Source organism: Aphis gossypii, chromosome 3, assembly GCF_020184175.1.
Source record: "Aphis gossypii isolate Hap1 chromosome 3, ASM2018417v2, whole genome shotgun sequence".
Classification (NCBI taxonomy): Eukaryota; Metazoa; Arthropoda; class Insecta; order Hemiptera; family Aphididae; genus Aphis; species Aphis gossypii.
Genome location: NC_065532.1, coordinates 39,473,613 through 39,496,423, shown reverse-complemented (window position 1 = coordinate 39,496,423; position 22,811 = coordinate 39,473,613). Strand labels below are relative to the sequence as shown.

At 26.4% G+C, this 22,811-nt stretch overlaps 1 protein-coding gene, 1 long non-coding RNA gene and 1 pseudogene across 8 annotated transcripts in view; 1 reads left to right on the top strand and 2 right to left on the bottom strand.

The window, feature by feature from the left end:
• Positions 1-7,308: 7,308 nt before the first annotated feature.
• LOC126551317 (uncharacterized) lies at positions 7,309-10,635 on the bottom strand. Of its 2 annotated transcripts, XR_007605201.1 has the most exons (4): positions 10,429-10,635; positions 8,600-8,742; positions 8,354-8,487; positions 7,309-8,083 (listed from the first exon to the last, which is right to left on the bottom strand). It is a non-coding gene; the product is annotated as an uncharacterized LOC126551317 (long non-coding RNA). The 2 variants fall into 2 exon arrangements; XR_007605200.1 differs by lacking the exon at positions 7,309-8,083 and having other exon boundaries at positions 8,221-8,487.
• Positions 10,636-11,341: 706 nt separating this feature from the next.
• Positions 11,342-14,603, top strand: LOC114132388 (uncharacterized; annotated as a pseudogene).
• Positions 14,604-17,142: 2,539 nt separating this feature from the next.
• Positions 17,143-22,811, bottom strand: part of LOC114121493 (arrestin domain-containing protein 3-like) — an 82,011-nt gene continuing 76,342 nt past the window's right edge. For 4 of the 6 annotated variants that reach the window (XM_050204371.1, XM_050204369.1, XM_050204368.1 and 1 more), the window contains 2 exons: positions 22,189-22,303; positions 17,333-20,465 (listed from right to left, as the gene is read on the bottom strand). In XM_050204371.1, the coding sequence (XP_050060328.1) occupies positions 20,257-20,465; positions 22,189-22,303 (324 nt within the window). In that variant the 3' untranslated portion in view covers positions 17,333-20,256. Of the gene's footprint in view, positions 17,253-17,332; positions 20,466-22,188; positions 22,304-22,811 lie in introns of those variants that run through there. The other 2 variants (XR_007605199.1, XM_050204372.1) reach the window with 2 other exon arrangements.

Below are 22,811 nucleotides of genomic sequence, written 5' to 3'. Positions count from 1 at the left end.
AAACCTGACCTAATTTAGGCTAACGTAGCCTAGTCTAGGTTTATTTCACCTGATTGAAATAAATATAATAGACTGACGTGAATTTTCGAGTGTACGAGAGTGCGTTGAACATTATATTATTATTTTTAAGTATGTAAACTGTAACAGTCTACAATGCATATTTGTAGTCCTATAATGAGTCGCATGGTTAGGTAAGTTGATATCGTAACTCGTAACTATTAATTTGTGAGAATTTTATAGTCATTTATCATGTTTGTTTAACTCAGATATGAATTTTTCCTTTTTTTTAATAACTATTTATTAAACAATACATGTGTACAGTATAAAATAAAAATCAATTATTTTATCTATCATTTGTAAGCGACGATTGTGTTGAAGATAGCGATTATAATTACACTATTTAATACGCTATTGTTTACTATTATAATTTTCTAAATTATTTGTTTTAATGATAATAATTAATAGGTACAAAAAGGATATTATAAAAGCAATGTCTGACTTAAAATTGTTAAAAATTATAAGAAAATGACAGATAAATGTTTCAATTGTTGTAAATGTTTATAACAATTTACAGAAAATAGTAGGTGAAGTAGAGATTTTTTTTATGATATAATGTCTTCCTCGTCCCAAAATTTTATCATGTTAGTGTTTCCTTTCAACTTTAATAAATAAAAATACACTATATAAAGTACACATGCATATCAAAATTTGCATGTATTATAAAAGTTGGCTAATTTCCAGAACTTTGGAATTTACCTATTAGCATAACTATATACAGAGCCGTGTTAAGAGGGGGACAAAGGGGGCAATTTCCCCCGGGTGTCTTACTTTTGTAAAAATAAAGGGGCGTCTTTATTTGCGCTTAATATACCTACTACCTGTGGCCCCAAATGAAATTTTGCCCCGAGGCGCTGAATTAATTGACACAGCTCTGCCTATATTAAAAATAATTTCGAATTTAATTTTAAAACATGTATTTATTTTAAAAATACATTTTTAAATTTCTTATCATAAGAAAAATTACGTCTTACGCAATTTAATTTCAAGTATGCATCTGTTTTCCACTGAATAGGTGTATTTTATTAAAACAATGAATCTGTATAGTATTATACGAAGTATTGAAGTAGAGAAATTTAAGAAAAATTCATATAAAAAACAAGTGATTTACTTTGCTGTTTAATATACTCGTATATAGTTTAATTGATATACTCTATCACTGCAGTAGTCCCTTTAATGGATGTGCTAGAAATCAATAATAAAATAGTACTATAGTAGCATTATAAATTTATATATGATATTAAAAATAACGATTCAGACCAGGAGTTATTTACCTATAATGTTAGTAAAATAATTTATATTATTATTAGTATTACTATAGGTAGATTAAACTGATGTTTTTCAAAAATAACATTGCATGCATTATTATTTATTATAATATTATATTCTATGCTTATTATAATATTAATTAATGTTTTTTTAATTTGAGAAAATTAAATATTAAATTTTTAAAGTTTTTATTTACAAACAAAAATTAGGTATCAATATAAATTGAAAAAGTAAACAATTTCAAATGATATCTATAAAAATACCACAAAAAAGTTTTTGTAAATGTTATCATGTCTATAAAACGATAAAACAAATATTTCAAATATTTGGTAAAAATATCAAGTATTTACCACAATTGTTATTTTCTGAATTATTACAACAAAAAAACAAAATCGATTTAATCGAAAACTTGTGTTGCGCCTTGTGTAAATACTCCCATTTTTTCATAATCTTATTTTTGTGTTCTAATTATTAAGTACTAAGAATAATCTGATTTTTTTATTTTTCATATACTTTTCACTTCCTTAGTTTACAAACTAAATCTAATTTGTACGTCTTTCAAAATTGAAGATTGGTACAGTTTTTTCTATTATGTAAAGTGTCTTCAGACGCAAAAAAAAAAACCTCATCATTGTAAAACTAATATATTTTTATTTCTCCCTTCAGAATCTAAAATTACCTATTGATTTGTATGTTTATTTTGGCTTACAATTACAGCTTATAGAAGGTATGATGGGAAGTACTCAAGTCTTGATTTGAACCGTACAATCACTGGTACACTTTTTTTAGCAAACTTTGCATTTGGGAATAGAAAAAGTTCTGAAATAGTATAATTGGTATACATTTTATTTGAATAATATGGCACTGATTGATCTTGATTTGACGAGTTATAAATTATAGGTAATATGTCTATTTTTTATGTATATAAATATAATCATAATGTAAATTGTATATAAATGTAATTTAAACTTCTTAGTGTAAGCATTTAAAGTACCAAAGTTAGGTTAGTATATTATACTTAACTAGTTATAATAGGTATATTATTTTATGTAGTAACATAAAAATATTTCATTATTTTAAGTGCATAATTATGAAGTAATAAATATAGGTAATAGTTTAACTGCTTAAGGTTTGTAACTGCCTTATATGTTTATATTAATATTGTTAATTTAGGATTTGGTCTGAATAATATTTTAATTGTTATTGTAATTTTAAAACGATAAAAACAGTTTTTGTAAGAACGTTTAACTCTAATAACCTTACGTAGTTATGTACACACGCTACACGTACAATAATAATACATTTTATATCTATTATTATCATTATAGGTATTTCAAAAGTAAAACGCTTATCAGCCAGACGCCCAGACACATTTTTTTATTGTATGTATTTAGTTGATAATTGTAACACAATCATTAATTATATAACACTATACAGTTGTAAAATAAGATTTTTCCCATCCCCCATTCTATGTTTATATTGATGTTGCAAATTTAATAGCTTAACTTGGATTATTTATTTCCGTGGCAAAATAAGCCGGTGGATCTTAATTCTTACAAACATTACCACTATTTTTTTTAAGCATTTCTAAACATATTAAAAGATAATATATTTAATTATATTAACAAATTTTCAAAATAGGATTTATTTTTAAGTATTTTAAGATTGTGAAGAAAAAAATAACTATATTGAGATAAAAATATTAAATAATAATTTTTAACGAAAATATAGTTACTATATATTTTTATAAAATTTATAACAACATATAAATATATTTTAATATTCAATGATGCATGACAAATTCTCTGTAATAATTGTAGACTCATAGACACAATATGTACACGCACGTGACGTACAGCAATCATTTTATATTATTATTATATTTAATATAAATAAATATTTCATATTAAAATAAAACTATAAAAAGTTATAAATGAATATTTGATATTTAAAATGAAATTGAATAAAATATCGTCTTATATTATAGTTCTTGACTCTTGAGGTGACTGTAATAGTGTTAAGCCTATATTAGTGGCGTAACTTCAAAATTTAGGCCCTGGAGCGAGTTCCAAATTATATAATATATAGTTCGATATTATAATTATATTATTATTATTTATCAATAGAACTCGGATTTTAAAGCATAATATATACTTATTTTTTATATATGAGATAGAAATCTAATTTTTATTACATAAATTCGTTTCACGTCATTCTGATTCTAAATAAGCCGATTTATTTTTGCTTTTTCGGCTATTTTTATGTAAATGGTTTTTTTGATTTTATCAGTTATTTTAGCTGTAGAATTTTTATCTGTTTATTATGCTACTAAAGTAATAATAAGAAATTGAATTAATAAAAAACGTAAAAACCCAGAATGCGGACTAAATTTTTGTTATCAGTTTGTTTATTAAATTATTAAAGGTATAGATTGTCGATCTACAGATAACCTGCAGTATATACCTTTACGGTCAGTATGCCTTTAACATCGATATCGACCATTTAAAAATTTAGGATTTAGTGTTGTAATTTGAAACCTTTTATATGATCACTTCAGTAGATGCAGAGAGTTCGTTTTCTATATTAACGATAAATATTCTGTTGGATAATAGTCAGTTCACTACTGCAAATCAAGGGAAATACATAGTAATTATTATTTTTTTTTTAATTTAAATTAATTTTTCAATTTTTTTTTTTTTTTTGTTAATTTTTATAACTAGTTTGTGGTAATTTTAGGTCATAATTTTTTTTTAAATAAATATACTTCTTTTTTTTCTTTTTTTAAACAATCGTATAATTATTAAATCGTTAAATATTATATATAAATCGTATATTTATTATTTAGTTGCTTATTTACTACCAATTAAAATTAATTATACATTATTATTATTTGTTATTATTTTTATTATGTGTGTCATAAAATATGAAACATTTTAATAATGTATCGCCATGGTACAGACATTGCAGAGAAACACTGTAGGTACCGATTAGAATATTTTCGGCAGCATATTTATAAAAAATAATTATGAATTTTGTAAAAAATAATACTTTTTATGAATCTGTTTCTCATTAATTTAAAATTATATAGAAAAGTAGGAATCGCTACTCTACTAAAAAACACACCTCAACTATTTCTCACTCCTTAAAATTGACACACCCCCGCAGAAAACGTTTTTTCATCCCTTGCACAGGATACTGTCGTCATCTTTAAAAGTGCTTATGCATAATACATGTATTGATGTATATGACATTTATCTAAAAATTATAAGTAATATATTATATAATATCTACATAGCTGCAGCAGTAAGTAGGTACAGTACCTGATAATAATGGAATCGAAATCCTCGCATACGACGTTATATAGTTATTTTTAAGAATAGCTATTATAACTATGCCTTTTTTTAATAGATAAATATATTCTTATATAATACTCGTGTATCCGTGTATGTGTTATAATATTATATACTATTGTATAAGCGTACATATTATATATATATACATTAAACGTGTGAATCGTGCGCGCGGTCGATTGTTATTATTTTATTATTATCGTCGTGTCAGCCAGGAGAGTTTTTAATAACGATGCGTGTACTTATGTATATATGTATAAGTATAAATATATAGATGGGTACTCGACTACTATACACACTGCACACGCGTCGCTATCAAACAATTTGCTTCAATTTTTCTAGTTGTTATTCTATTTGTATAAAAAAAAAAAGAATATATATTAAAAAACGACGTTTCTCACGTTTTTTTCCTCGGGGGAAACGACGCGACGTTGGTGTCTTTTGTGTGACGCACGTTTATTTCTTTTTCTTTTTTTCGTGTATATATACGTTTTTCCTTCCGAGAGGCTCCAAGGTTTCTACATTATGGTATATGTTATATGCGCGCGCGTGTGTGTGTGTGTGTGTGAAGAGTGGTTGGTCAGATCGTATATAAATATAAAATACATAATATTATATATACCTATACTATTCTTTGTTCGAAAACTCACGTGCGTGCGCGAGTGTGTGTGTGTGTGTGTGTGTGTGTAAACGATCGGGACAGGTGACAAAGACGGAGAAAGAAAACGATAAAGATATATGCCCACCTGTACATGTGTATAACACTATATGCACTGTATATATATATAGTCGTTCGGGAAACGGTAAAGGGAGATGGGTATTGGGTAGATAGATCGATAGATCGATAAGGAAGAGCGAGAGAGAACGAGCGGGGAGAGACGGAGACGGCCGTGCGACGGCGACAGACAGTCAGACGACCGACCCATGCCACGCGGTATATCCTCGGCTCCAGCGTGTCTGGGGTCCGGCTCTCGTCGCCGTTGTGTTCGCCTGCCGTGCCTAACTAACCTCATTCTCCTCGGACTTCACCGCCGATAACCGTCCGAATGACAGGTGTCACATCGATTGTACCCGTGCACAGCGCGTACACACGCGTATATTCTGTATATAACGCGTATATTATAATATATTTTATACATATTATTATTATATATCGGTTTATGTGTGTGTACGTATAAAATGTACACCGTCGAAACGCACACGAGTTTTTGTCGATCGCGGCGGCGGCGCGTTCATAATATACCTATACCATAGGTATACTATACTCGCATCGTGTGCTTACAAAATAAACGGACGAGTGCCGCTCGCAGAACTGGTTTCCTCGTATATTATTTTATATTATATTATATTATTATATATGTGTTTTATTCCATCGCGATGATCGTCTATATAATCCGGCTGCAAGAGAAGACGAGAAGATGGTACCTGCTGCAGCAATAAATTCTTTCATTTTTTTTTTTAAATAATAAACAAAATTTTTGTTTATTTTTTTAAGTACCTATAACCGTGTCGCGGATCAAATGACGATAATAAAATAGACTCGTATAATATCGTACAATATTGATTACCACCTACCTACCCATTTGTTACGTCGAAATAATGCTGGTTTTAAGGTTTTTCAATGTTTAAACCCCTGCGAGGAAACTACGGGTTAAATTTACAATTGTTAATATTCATTTGTGCTTACACGTCACATCAATGTATCATACTATAAGTCTGAAGTGGACGATACCATAGGTTACATAGGTACACTCTTATTAGTAGTTATTTTAATACATAGTGCTATGTATAGGAAATTTTCTAGGTTTAAGAGTACATTTAATTGATAGTAATTAATTATAAGTATCTATATATTTTCATAGTTTAAAGTATTGTTAATAATTATAGGTACTAATATGTATTATGTAATATGTATGACTTGTGTACCTATTATTTAAAATTCAGAATATTGCCTTAATATATAATAATGCAATATAATATCTTTTATTTTCTTTCGCTTAATCGAGCAATTTTTATAGTCACATTATCTAATAAAAGAATTATATGTGTAAGTGTTGTAAAGTGTTGGATTGATGATCGCTAATTAGTGAGTGATGATGCGGCATTCCATTGAGACATTTCAAAGGAGACATGCACTTCACACATTTTTAATAAAACTTTATAGTTCATATTATAATTAAATAGGATTAATAATAATTGTAAAAATGAATTATATAGTACTAACTTACCTATTATACATATTTAGTAACTATAGGTACTTGTTAATATAATAAAATTATTTGGAAAAATTTGTAGATAATTTTCTAAAAAGATTTTGTTTTTAATTTGGACAATGGACATCATAACTATAAAAATTATTCTACGTCTAAATAAAATTACAATTAAATAAATTATATTATAATATATAAAGTCATCCTCGTGAATACATTGCAGGAATATATCCATAAAAAACCAAGAGCTAAATTTAATGCATGTGACTAAACACGATTATTAATTATTAACATGACATTTTTTCCTTTTATACCAATAAGCTATACTTAAATAGTTTTCTTATAGTTATATATGTATGTTATAATTAAATTAACTTAAAATTAAAAACTAAACTAACTAGTTGACTGTTAAACAGGAGAAGTTGTAGAAAATGTACCAAACTAGTAACTTTACTCACCTCTATATTGAAAAAACTTAAGACGCCTCAAAACGATATGATATTACTTGGACTAATAAATTTCAGACTGCAAGTGCACGGGGTTGCACCCTAGAAATTAAGCCTACCTATGTGACTATGTGAGTGTGTTTTATTAATTTGTTTATACAATTATTATATTGTATTTTGTAAACATGTAAGTAATATGGCACATATTATGGTCACATTGGGTTAAGATTGTGAGGCTCAAGCTCCGTTCTTTCTCCTTCCAAAGTTTATGACACTATGATCTAACAACACCACTGATCATTATGTACTATGTTATTTTCCAAACACTCTGAATACTACGGATCTAGACTTTAAACATCCTAAATCAATCTTGACAATCATCATCAGCTAAGTATACTGTCTCGAAATCCGAAAGTCGTAGTTGTCCTACATTGGCTATTAAACGACAATCGATTCGTTTGTCAAGATGGGTAAACCAAGGGTATGTATGTCAATAGGGAATTTAATAATAAAAAAGATCAACGTTACCTTTAACAAATAAAATATAGAAATGGATTTATAGACAAATCAATAGTCCGTAGTACAACATGATGAAAACACTAATCAAGCACATTCATAAAAAGTTAAATATTCATCGTTATGACTTATGATCCATTCGTGTTATGTCTTATGTATTAATGTATGCAGCAGTGGGTTTCGCAGGATATAATTATGGTACTTTTCCCGATGATCCGCAGGTGGTAGTAGCGGGCTGTCCATAAGTATAAATAATAATTAGATGCATTACGCCTGCTAACGACTGCAGTGATATGTATTATTAAAAAATAAAATTGACTTTTATTATAGATGAAAAAACTTTATAAAATTAGGTAAGTATACTTTTAAAAAAAAAAAATTTTATAACTTACATTTTGTACGTATTAAGTGTAAAATATAAATTTTTCTGTTTATAGTATTTAGTATTTAGTAATTTTTAAGGAAACTTGTCCTGTAAAAATATAAAATAAGCATGCAATTATACCCTAAAAAAATCATTAAATACATTCAGGACGAAGCAAATTTGAGGGCCGCAGTAATTAGTCAAATTGTTTTCCTGGAAAGATCGAAGGACGTCTTGGGCCTTGACGTCTTATTTGTTGTCACACTGTGGTGTCCCTGCATCGTAATAAAAGGTTAGTATTTTTATTTATTTATTACAATTAGTTACATATTTTCTAGAGTTTATTATTATTTTAAATCATAATTTATAACATCAAAATATACTGACGAATTAATTTTTTTTGATTACACGTAATAACGATAATGTTAGCGCTATCTATCATTGTTGTTTTGCACTAATAACCGGCGACGTATGTTATTCATTTCCATCGCTAGATGGCAGTGCTGTATAGGTTTATTATTATTTTTAATCTAAATTAAAAAAATAAATATATCATTTTACTATTATTGAATTGTGATTTGTAACGTTTTAGATTTTGATCACAGCGATAAATGCGTTAGTTTTAAAATATTGTATTTTATTTCTGTATATTTTTATCATCCGTAAAAAAAGCTCAGAACGTTACTTTTCAAAGTAATTGAAAAAACTGCAAACATTAGGAAACCGCTTTGTTGTTTCAATTTATCGACTTTTTGATTATATGAAAATTATATCTGGTAAAAATTGGAAATTTTCTGTAGAACATACCAAGTAGTAAGTGAAAAGTCACCACGAATAATATTTTTAAATTACAACAAAATATCTAAAAACGTTACTCTCTGTTTAACATTATTTTGTTTAGAAAAATAAATTGTAGGTAGGTACTTGTATATTTTATAAATTTTTTGATTATAGTAAAAAACGCCTTATGAGGAATCTTTTTTTCCAATAGATTTTCAAGTGTAAACTATACAAATTCAACATTTAATACATTTTTACTTTAAAATAATTCATGCATTTTCATGCATTATACGAATTTTATAAAAATTTGAAATGCTCATGAAAAATTATGCAAATGTTACATCAAATTTTTCCATATTGCGTTAATGTTCTAGGTTTTTGACCGAGTAAAATTTTTTTATCGACATTTATTGAAAATAAAATCGAATACTTGCGGGAAAAACGATAATTAGTAAGCCCACAATGGTTTATAGGTACTCTGTGATACTCACTGAAACATAATAAAACATCTTTTATCTATAGCTATAAGTTACATCGACAACACACGATGATTTAATGGGTTGTAGGTACATTATGATATCAATCAGTTGAATAATATTGTCCTTTCTTTACTATTTACGTAAAGGATTCAGGAAAAAAATTAAATAAATCGAGAAGTCGACAAGAGAACTGGGATTTTTAGGATAGAAAATTTGACCAAAGTGCTAACCGTCAACTAAGTAAAATTAGTTAAAATTAAAACTGAATAAAATGCTTAAAATACAATAGGTATAAAATGTATGATAATTAATTTAGAAAAAAAAAAATCGGTCAGGCCAAGCCACCGAGATAGACATTTTATGACCCGTGGGCGTGATCATTAGAATATGAACGAATGACGATAAACCGAATATTATAAAAATTAGGTACCATAGTCATTTATTGTTTTCGGAATTCGGATGAACAGTTAGAGAACATAATTTCTCCAATTTTCATGACTGTGACAATGCACGAGTCGAAATCCCATAGGTTAACACTATTATAGAGTATAATAAAGTATAATGAATGTTGATCAGTTGAATTGCCCACCTTTAAATATCAATAAAGTTGCTGGTGGTAATCTTATGATTAGATTGAAAGAATATTTTTAAAAATGGAAATAATTATTTACTTTCTTAAGTTTGTTTTTATTTATCTTAAGTATTTTTATGTATAAGTTTTAGTTATATGTGTAATATTTATATATCTTGGGTTTTTTAAATTGTAATACCTATAATATGTAATTTATGTAATGTAATAAGTATATATTTGTGTGTACCTAATTACTAATTATGTTTTTTATTTATAAATGTTTTATATGTGTCATGGGTCTAGTAAAGTAAAATGCAGCACCAAAAAATTGATATATTCACCAGTTTATTGAATGAAGACTATGAAAATGAACAAAATATGTATACTTTACTACAGTCACCTTCCTCCTCTTCAATGTCAAATTCAGTAGAAAGTCCAAATATTATCAACAATTTTTCTGAACTATCTCAGCAAAGTCACGATAATTCATTTAAGCCTTTTCTTTTAAGTTTGGAAGATAAACATTGTTTAAAAGAAACTTTGTTAAGTTGGAATATGGAATATTTGTACGAGACTTGCTTAGGTTAGTATTATAAATGATATTTTTGATTAATTTACAAAGCTATAAATATTTAAGGTATTAAAACATTGTTTAATATTTGAATAATTAATGATATTAATTACTGCATAAAATTATAAAAATACCACAGATTATTATAAGTTACCATAACAACTCTGGCCTAGGATTTTTATTTTTGGTTATAATTAAACACGGTAATTTATACTAATATTATTAATTTTAAGAAATATTTTCTATAAAACTATTAATTTTTTACTGTATTATAGTTTATATTTTTTTACAACCACATTTAATAAAAAAATATCTTGTTGATTTAACAAAACTAGTTTGATTTAAAAAAATTATTGTTTAAATTAAAAATGCATTTTATTTATATAAAAATATTGCTAATGGCCTATTATTTCAAAACAACAAAATAAATTGTTGAATTAACCATTAAATTGACAGGGCAAATATTTCAAAACAACAAAATAAATAGTTGAATTACATTTAAATTGACAGGGCAAACATTTCAAAACAACACAATAAATATTGTTGTATTAACCATTAAATTAACAGAGAAAAATGTTGTTATATCAACAAAATATTAATTTTTATAATAACAAACTCACTGTTTGCCCTATGTTAATCATTATTTTATTGATTTAATCTAGATTATTATTAATTTAACGGTGGTATTTCTTTCTGTGTATATAGACTATAGAGTAACGTTATTTAAATTTTATTTTACGACTTACGTGCTGTTTAACGTTTTGTCAGAGTATTACATTACCCTATCAATTTTGCTGATGTTATCAAAAATCTTGCAGCACAATATTTTTATCACAAATTATATACAATAAGTGATTATTTTTAATATTTTATTTTTCTACGAAATCGTTGAGTGCTTTTTACCAATTTACTTAGGTATTACCTGTTTGTTTTCTACAATAAAGTCATCGCTACTGCAAAAATAGAGTATTTTAGTATTTTTTTCATCCTCGAAATAACATTGTACAGTAATATTCAACATTTCAACTCTCATAGTCTCACGGTACTCTCAGTAATAAAATTAACCACTTCCCGAGCGTACGATTGACCGTTTTTATTTCGTCGGTACAGTCTAGTGAACTTCAGTATTATACTTCACATAACACCGGTATGGTCGTGAAGCTTTCGACTTTAGGAACGTTAATTGTGTTTGAAGTCCAGTGACAAAAATATGGCGCGCGCTCAACGACGAATAACATTCGCCATGAAAAAACTGGTGTCGAGGAAATTGTGTTTCTATATTTTACTGGCCATCCTCATGGTTTGCTTGTTTAATATATTGACGTCCAAGAACGGCCGCACAGAAATCGATGCAATGCACTATGATGGTAGGTTTGTCTCGTGAAATGGCCCTATGCTGAAGTTGTTCACTAGTTTATTATTTACATTGATCTTTAATTTTTCAGCAATGTTCAAGACATATTACAGTTATCCTAAAGGTAAGAAAAAAATAGTCTAAGTTCAACAAATCGAAATGTATTTTTAGTTTTAATGATATCTGTTAGTAGTCAGTATCTCCTGCATTCAATAATGCTTATGAAAGTCTACTGTACTTGATAAGCAACTAAAATATTGTAAAAAGTTTAGTATATAGTATAGTTTAGTTTAAAATTGATATTTAAATAATTTTATTTTGAGTAAATCAACTTTTTTATTATTATTTAATATGTATTAAATTTTGATCAATTTGTGAATATTCTAATGTGAAGTACATTATCATAGGCACAATTTCAATTAATTTTTAAAAGGCTGCTCAAATTTAGACCAATAGACTCTCGGTGGGCTTGCTATTAGACTCACAAATTCATCACTCATATTATACTAAAACTAAGTATAATAAACTTGTATAATTTGATTAATACAATCACAAATTACATTAAATAACCATAATGTTTAGATAGTTACTAATAGCTACTACTTAGTAGTGCCGACTACTTCGATCAGGCACATACACAAAAAAAAAAACCGGGGGGGTTCATGAAAAATTTACAATAATCAATATTTATCGATTAGTTTATACTCACGGTGGTGTTGCCATTGTACTCAATTTATGTACTGTAATGAGTAAATAATTTACTAGACAATATTTGTTTGTAACAAAAATCAGAATTATGATGTATAACAAAGAATAAGTTTGCTTACAAATAACATAAGTAAACTAAAATTTATACTGTTTAAATAGGTAAAATTTAATAATTAAATAAATTTGTTCATTAATATTTTTGTTAATAGTTCCTAATATTTTTAGATAGTGATTTGAATGGTCCAAAAGTATTCATGGATAACTCAAATCTTGTAAAAAAATTGCAAGATAATTTCCTTATCAGACCTATTGAAGAAAGTAAAGGCCATAGAAATCGCTATAACTTAATTGACATGTCGTTAAGAGATCCTTCAATGGGGCAAGCTGCTGAAATATCTAAAATTATTGATTATCAAGTAAATAAATAATATATAATAATTTATTATTGTGTTGAATTAATAAATTAATACTTAAATCTTAAGTGATTATTAATTTATTTTTATTTTAGAAAGGAGGATTTTTTATTGAATGTGGAGCTTTGGATGGCGAAACAAGATCTAATACTTTACTCTTTGAACGTTTTTATGGGTGGACAGGACTACTCATTGAAGCAGATCCATTAAATTTTGCAAAAATGTTAAAAAAAGGACGTAGAGCATATTTATCACCTACTTGTCTCAGTATTAATCCTTATCCTGAAATTGTAAGTTTAGAACCATCAACAAAGAATATAATAATAAAATGTATATAATATTGGAATTTAGTATAATATACAATTGGTATATTATTATAAATTAGTTTAATTTTTGTGTTTGAGAAATTTCAACTTTTTTTTGACTAATTGGCATTACATAATATTCTTAATTTTTATTTTTATTTTTAGGTTTCTTTTCTTCAACGTAGTAATATGGGCCGAATAGCATATGAGGAAGTTGTTGAAGACTTAGTAGGAATAAATGATATTGGGGAAAAAAAATTACCATGGTTAATGTACAATGTTTTCCATTCTATACATATCTTTTAGCATTGAATATAACAGTAGTAGATTATTTCAGCTTAGATGTCGAAGGATCAGAATTAAATGTATTAAAAACTATTCCGTTTGATAAGGTTGATATAAGAGTAAGTTTAGTTTTACTGTTATGTGTATAACTATGTACATAGGCATATGCAGACCTGAATTTCGGGAGGTACCTACAAGTTTTCTAGTCCCTCTCTTAACAAGACATGTGCATACACATTAATCGGTGATACATAATTATTAGTATCAAGTCATATTATATTCTCTTGGATCTAGTAGCTATTTTTTAGATAATATGTTTACTTATTATTTGTAATTCTGTAGTCAATAACATTTAAAGCTGCTATAACTATTATAAATTATTCCACGCAAATTTAAAATACAAAACATTTATTTTTTACTACATTTTATTCTATTTACATTAGTTAAAATATAGACCCCTATGCTCGGGACATTTTAGGGTCCTAATTACAAAATGTCAGTTTTCTTGATGGCATCCTGTGCATACGCCTATGACTATATTATGTATTAAGAAAATTGACTAATATTTTTTGTTTATAGACTTTATCAGTGGAATTTTTCCATGTAAAAGAAGGTGACGATGGTGTAAGAACATACTTGGAAAATAAAGGATATATAGTTACTGGAAAAGTAACTAGGCAAGATAGATTAGCGAATGATTACATATTTGCAAAACCATCTGTACTATCACAAAATCTATCATTTTATGTAACTGAATAGAAAGATCTACAATTAATGAATGGGCTATGGACTGAAGTGCCTAATGAAATTTTTGGTTTTGAAAGTTAAGTATTTTATGTTTATTCGGGATTTGTTATTTGTAAATACATTTTCAAATTGTATTAATTATTTTATTATATATTATATAACTAATGTTTTAACACAAGTCATCTATTTTGATATATAATAGTTGTTATGGCATTTAAAAATTCTATTTAATCATTAATGCAATTTATTACGACTTTTGTTAAATTTAAACTACCATTTAGATTAAATTTTATAACTTTATGACAGAATTTACTACCAATGAAATTAGAGTTTTGAACTTAAGATAAAGACAAAATAAATAAACATTTTGTCAAGTATCATAATCCTCAAATAATTTTTTTTTTTTTTTAAATAATTTTTGTTTAGATAAGAATACATTAAGCCTTAACTAAACTTTTTGTTTAAGTTTCTCCTAAATAATTTTATTTGTGAGAATTATTTGACTTTGCATAAATATTATGCTACATTTTAAACATCACTGATAATTCAATAAAATGAAATTATTTCTTTTTTTTGAAACTAGTAGACTATTTACAAAATTATTTTTGTATCTTTTTCAAAGAAAAGAATTATTATTTCATATTCATAGAATTTATCAATACTAACTTGTGTTGAAGTAAGAAGAGGGTCTCTTACAGTCTTGATACCTTATTGGTAACTGTTAATTCTTAATATTATTCTGTGATAATTTAAATTTATCATGTATAATTGATAAAAATATTCACTCAAAACTTGTCCATCAACTTCATTAGAAAAGTATATGTTACTGCTCAAGTACATTTACTTGTGTCAAACATATTTTTAATTTATTTTATTAAAAATATGTTAAAAAAGTATTTTTCTAAATTTTGGTTTAAATAATATATATGAACTGAAATTTTTTTAAATGTTTAAACTTAAATTAAGTTAGATATTTAATTTAAAATTATAAAAAATAATTGTATTATGTATTAGATAAATACATTTTTTGCACAAAAATCATGTTCATATTTCACTACTTAAATAAATAAATATATTTTGATCTATTCATCTTTATCTGACTAAACTTTTTTAGATTTACCTTTTAAATAACAGTAAATTCTAGACTTTTTTCTTATAATAAGTTAACCCTAGGTATAATACTTTAATTATAGGTAAATTGTGTAAATATGTTCAGTTATCATTCTGTTTGTCACACATATACTAATAAATTTTCAATATTTTGTACAGGGTAATTATTTTATTTATTTGTACTTGTAAATAAACGCATGAGTAAAATCCAAATTATAAAATGCTTAATAAAGTTTGATATTGAAGATGTTTTTTGCTTAGAAATACATTATTAATTTGTTTTTTATCTAACATAAAAATCAGAAAATTATTTTAATAACCTAGCTGTGTTTAATTAATATTGAACAAATTGTAAAATGATCAATAAGTTAAAATGTGGACACTCATTTTTATTTTTAATGATTATAAATTTGTAATAGTTTTGTTTTTTGTTTACTTTTATTGACTTTAAAACATATTTTTTAAATTCAATCAAGTGTATGAATATTTAAAAGTACTTAAAATTGTTTGTATCTATTAGCCTGTCTTGATATTTTACTTTTAAAATGTAATAACTAGCAAATTATTAACTCTATCAATGTAAAAAAAAACTATTCAAAACTGGATTATTCAATTTACTTTTTTAGAATTCTTGTTAAATATTTTTATTATGTTTATAATTTTATATTATCCAATGTGTGACCTACCATCTAAATTTGACTTACCTTGATATAAAAATTTTGATTTAAAATATTGCAAGTATTCTTCAAAGATTGTATTCTTATTTGAATGAAAGGAATGCTATCAATCTTCGTGTAACTGCCTTGTGAATTTTGTCGAAACAACATTAATTAAAATTTTGAATTTATTTAGTAATACTCCATAATTTTTGGATTTGTGTGTGTGTGTTTGGGTCAACAACATTTTTTTATGATTTATTGTCTGGTAAATACATTATCTGTGGTCACTTTTAAAAAGGCATATGCACACTCTTCTTTGTTATGAATAATTGAACCATTTTCTACTTTTGTTTGAATTATGGGTAATAAAGTTGCTATAACAAATATTTTTCTATACTTTATCTTAACAGCTTTTAATTTTTTATGTCAGATATATAACATTTGAGAATTGCATTTATTAATCTGTGATAGTAGTAGATAACATATTAAATACTGCTTATCAGTAATTACTAGTTGGTACATTTTAATGGTAGATTACATATTGTACCGTAGCCACGTCTACTATAAATTTTGATTAATAGTAGTGAACTTTGATTCCAAAATTGCTTTCCTGTCAAACTGACTTGGTATTTATTATATTTCTATATTTTCCAAACTTAATCTAATACAACTTTTTAAAATTTAAATTACAAATAACGGTTTAAAAATAATAGTAATTAAATTTATTTTATTAACCAATTCCAATATAAAACAACAAGATTTAGCTTAAGTTGTGAAATTTAAACAGTAATTTAATATTTAATTTATCAAAATTTTAATTTAATTTTATTACTTTCTGATAGAAAAAAATCAAAACAATCTATAATTTTTTGTATGACATTAACACATTATATTTAAATCATAAATAGTCATATACATTATTTATCATATAATTATATTATATTGTACATCTTAATATAGTTATATTGTATAACATTGTTACAATAATCAGTATTATTAATGCTGAAGGTGATAATGATCTGTATTATAAATACATTCAAGTATGAGATTTGATAATTCTGTAAAATAATCAAGAATAAAATATTTTGTTTTATTACTTATATAATTATTGTTGTAAAATATGTATAACATTTTTTTTTTTTTTTAATACCATGTTATCCAACTATTACTCTGTAAAATCTTTGTTAGCAATAATGATGTACTAGTCAAACATTTTTGTGTTGTTTATTAAAATGTTGCTCAAAATATATTGGTCAATTTTTTTCTCAATGATTTATTTTATTGTGCCATAGTATTTAATGCAGAATAAAGTAGCAATAATTTTTATAGTTAAGTGTTTTCATTGTTAATCAACATAATATTATATTGCAAATTAATCACATTATTTGGGCTTAATAATATATTATGTATTAAGTATTCACATTTCACATCACAATTGTGTATACATTAGTGTTGTTATTTATTTTTGTAATATTCTGAATTATATAAATTTACAAGATACATATTTATTTTAAATCAAAATGTTAACATTTGATAAATTATTATCATATTACGTTTAGTAATATACCTAGTATAGTTCATTAAATTGTCACGCTTATTATTCGTACACATACACTCAAAAATGTATTCTAAAAAATTTAGAATTTCACATTTTTATTATTGCTGCATTTTTTTGGGGCTTGTAAGAATGGTTTATAGGTATACCTTTTTATAGATTTTACGTGAACTAAAAATGTTTTAATTGACTAATAATAAACAAAGAAATGTTATTTTTTTCGACAACACACGTATTGCAGTGATGGCGTTTAACTGAAATTATAATACTTATAATACTGGTACAATTAATTTCATTTAAATACATTGGCACACAGGTAGAACGTTTCAAAGATTCTATTAAAATTAGCAATATTTAACAACGGCTCTAACACGTTTGGTCATCTCATCCCTCAAGGCCTCAACACAGTACGTTTGACCGTTTGGGCACTATAGTCTACACTCTAAATTTGTAAGTTTTTATGTACGTAAATTGTAAAGTAGTTTATACATTTTGTATGTAAATTAAATAATATAAGTTTATAAGTTAGAATTCATGATTTATGAACGCGATTAAAACTGTGAAGCCGTGAGCGTGTGTTGCCAACGTCTCGTCGTACGATGTACCTAATTCGAAAAACGCCTCGTATCAGCCGTATCTACCGTAACAGTGACTGAAACTCGACCTATTACGATAATATTAATTATGGCGGACTGACAGATAATATCGAAAATCAGCCCTTAATTCCAGATAATATTTTAGCTATCTATTATACGTATAGTATTTTTTATTATTATTTTATTGATTGTTATACAAATTTGATGTAATACATTTTTCATATAGGTATTTGAATTATCATACAAATTTTTATAGTAACTTAATATTATACTGAAAATCATTGATTCTAAAAGAAACTAGAATGTGGTACAAATGGTACAATACGAACGAAAAAGTAATGGGTAGGTATGGTAAATCTAATATAGTTAAATGATTCGGATGGACAAAATCACAGAACGGTAACAATGAAAAGCAAAAGGATAATTTTGGTGGAACATGTATTTTAGAATCGGAAACTGGTAATCGGATTAGTAACCAAATGGATACCGGAAAGCAAAAGACCACTATGTCGTCTAAGACAATGGATGGGCGGACAGAGTCCATAATGTTGTTATTCATAATGGTGAAAAGATAGTTATTATCGGCAGTGACGTATTTACGGGAGGAGATTAGAGAGATATATTTCTCTTCTTGACCCACTTTTTTTGTCTTATATTTCTATGGTTACAGTTGTGTTTTTTCATTTATCACTTTATCTGTTAGTAATAAAATGCTGGGACATTTGGCATCGACAATTTTAGTCATATCTTCCCCCCCTCGAAGAAATCATAAGTACGCTATACTGATTGTCAGAGTCAAATGGAGTGGTGGCAATAAACGACTTGAATAATATAGGTCTTTATCAAGCCAAAAAAGCACTATTATAGATTTATAGTGTAATATATTTATAAATTTGTTTATGCCATACATGGTTTATATACTTCTTTCATTTTAATGTCTAAAACCCAAACGTATATTTTTTTAGAAAATCGTCAATATCGAGTGCTTAAAAGTGTATGGATTTTGAATAAATTGAATGCCGAATAAGTAAAAATGGTCAATCGTGCTGCATGTACCAATAATAACACATTTTGTTGGTATATTTGAATTCAATTGACTTAGTTGTATAGGAACACAAAAAATGATGTACTATTTTTGGTTTGTCCACGTCAGATTTAAACAATCATTAATGTAAATTCACGAAATAAGAATCGTAAGGGGTCAGCATAATATTTTATTAATATAATAATATATTCTTGACTTTTGGTAAAATTTGTTTGATAATATACAAATAACTATAAATTTATAAATACTCATGATAAAATATAATAAATATATATAATCTTGTATGTGCGTCAATCAAACCAATAGGTAATATAACAGTGCTAAGTAATTTATTTTAGTCTGCGATACGACTAAATAGGTAACAATTGTATCCTAAAATCCATTTTAGACACCCCAATTTTCTATGACTGCAGTAATGTAAATAATTTCTAAAAATGTTTAATGCAAAATCAAATCGAATATAGTAAATAGATGCATCTTGTAAAATAATTTAATTACTAACAGTTTTAGTCCCCCCCACTGCTAATTAAGGCTATTTTCAAAAAGAGATATTATTTAACAAAAAAATCGTTTATCTACCTAATTTATACCAAATACATTTATATCGTAATTGTAGTTAACACTTTTTTGAATTTTAAAATATCGATAGGTATATTACCTGCGCGTGTCATATGCGTGTGCCGCAAGTTCGAAATCCAAAAGGCTTTAAGTTCGATTAACAAATTATAATTGAAATATTGCACTATCGTTTTTCGATTTTTGAACTACGTAAACAACTGTCGGACCGGAGAAATAATAAACTACAATAAACATAACAATAAAATAGAAATCATAGGTAAATGCACCGCCGTCGAATTTGCATTCGTTCACGCGGTCGTCGTCGTCGTCGTTGTCGTCGTCGATGTCGCTGTCGTCACAGCCGCCGACGTCGAGTTGCAGTTCGGGTGACGTACGCTCACGTACACTGGCCGGTACAGGACGATCTGTTCGGTCTGCGACCCGTCGTAAACATGACCGCCTAACAAAAACTCCGGACCAATGTACCTACCGCCCTCCACGTGATCGCACGCGACACCTGTGTAAAGTTAAAACACAAATATTACAACAATTGTTATATTCTGGGCGCGCGATATTTTATTTCCATCACAGACATGCTCGCCGTACGTTTTCCCGATTACAAAAACGTGTTTCAATATTATATAAGGAAAAAAAAATATTTGAACAATTCTATAATCGATCGGTAGAGTAATGCCTTCTCCTATGGGTATAATGTTGAAATAACATATTGCCATAATACGTAAAATGTGTTTTTGTGCAGCGTGTGATGTATACGTTTTTTGCGTTTTATTATACGCGTCATCGTCTTATTATTAACAGTTATACCTACCTATATTATAGGCCTAAATCGCCGATGTGTGCGTTATGAATTAATGAGTCTTATAACAAATATTGAAATATCAAACAATATTTTCTAATGTATAACTGTGGCTACCCATTTGGTTAAATGGTGAGACTGAATTGTTGTTCCGAAAGTTTTTTTCCTTCGTAAAATATTCTAACACGAGTCATTTGAAATAATATCGATTTATATTTCAGTGTAAAAATAGTATTATGTTGATATTATATCTATGCGATTTTCATCAAAAAAATAATAAAAATTCAAAATTGTAAACTAACTGGTGCGGCAAAAATGGTTCTTTATTTCGTACCTATAATAGTTAAACTGACTAAAGTGGGACTGATTAATAATAAAGTTAGGCAAGAAGTTGGGCTTTTTCATTGATTAAAATATAAAGAGACTCTTAATAGTTATTATTAGTTTGTAATGTTATAAGTTTATAACATAGGTTATATGTCATATGAGTATATGACCATATTAATATTAAATCAAATATAATTTGCCAAAACATCGAACATATTATATAACAAAATGTATATACATTAACGTAGAAACGCACTACTAAACAAATAGGTAAATATAGTATTTAAAATAAAATGTTGTTAATGCTTAGAATCAAATTCGTTAACTTATTTTAAATTTTAAATGAAATTCACGCAATATCATTAAATAAAATAAATTTAGAATAATAAATATATAATAATCAAATAAAAATTCACAATATTGAATTTTTATTATTTTAAAATAGTTAATAAAATCGACTTAAATTAAAATTACTATTTTGATAAAACCAATGGCGTAATGTTGAACTTTGTGCCAAGAGAATATATTAAATAACGCGTAAAGAATTAAAGACTAAAGAGTATAAAAAATATCTTAAAAATTAGTTAAATAAAAAGTAAATATTTGTAATTCACATAATCTTATAATTTATAAATATATAATAACAATTTTAAAATATTAATTGTTTTTCAAATGATTAATTACACAGCCAATCCATTCAATTTTCTCTAATTTTAAAATTAAACCGTATAGTTAGGTACTATATTAATATTAATATTCAGTTTATTTAGGATGATATGATATTTTTATATAGAGGTTGTGACATAGTTTTCGATTTATTTTAAATAAAAAAATGTACTTAAGGCCAACGGGTAATGTATTTTTATAACTAGATATCTGATATATGTTAGGGCAAAGGGTATTAATATTTAGTAAAAAATAAAACGTCATCTAAAATTATAGAAAAAAAATAAAATCGTCAAGAGGGGAGTCGTATCATTTTATAATTTTCAGTTTTTCACCCCCTCGCACAATACGTCATGGTTTTATAACGACCAACCATTGCCAATTAAACTTATATTTTATATACATCAATATTGTAAGTATAGGTACTCACTATAAAATATTTGAGGAGTCTTGTTACAGTTTGGTATCCTGAATGGCACAGTGGCTATTGTTATTGGGAACGTTATGTTGAGGTCTTCGTCTCCTTTTCCCAAATCCACGCAGACCTGTAAGTAAATATACACAATTATATATTATCTATTTAAGTACACTGAGCAATATTTAATCGTAAGCGATAATTTTCTAGGTATATTGCATGCTTTATTCGTAACAGACAATATTATTATACCTAATATATTATAATAACCTAGTGGTCTAGTATTTAATTATATTTTAAATACGCCATGTACGGTATACCGATTATAAAAAAATATTTACATTTTAAAAAATTTTTGAAGTTGATTTTGTTGTAAATTCAAACCTGAGGCTTTATTGCATCACTATTGTTATAGAATATAAGATCGTGTATTCGAATACCTATGGATAATTTGTTCAACTAAAAAATGTGTTCGAATAATAATGAAAACATAGTTTTTTTAAAGTTATTATTAGGTATATAGCATTTTAAATAAAATGTACATAAATATAATATTATAAAGGTAAATTTGTCACCATACTCCAGTTTAATATTTTTATCAACACTATAACAATCAATCGATTGTTATTTTATTTTAT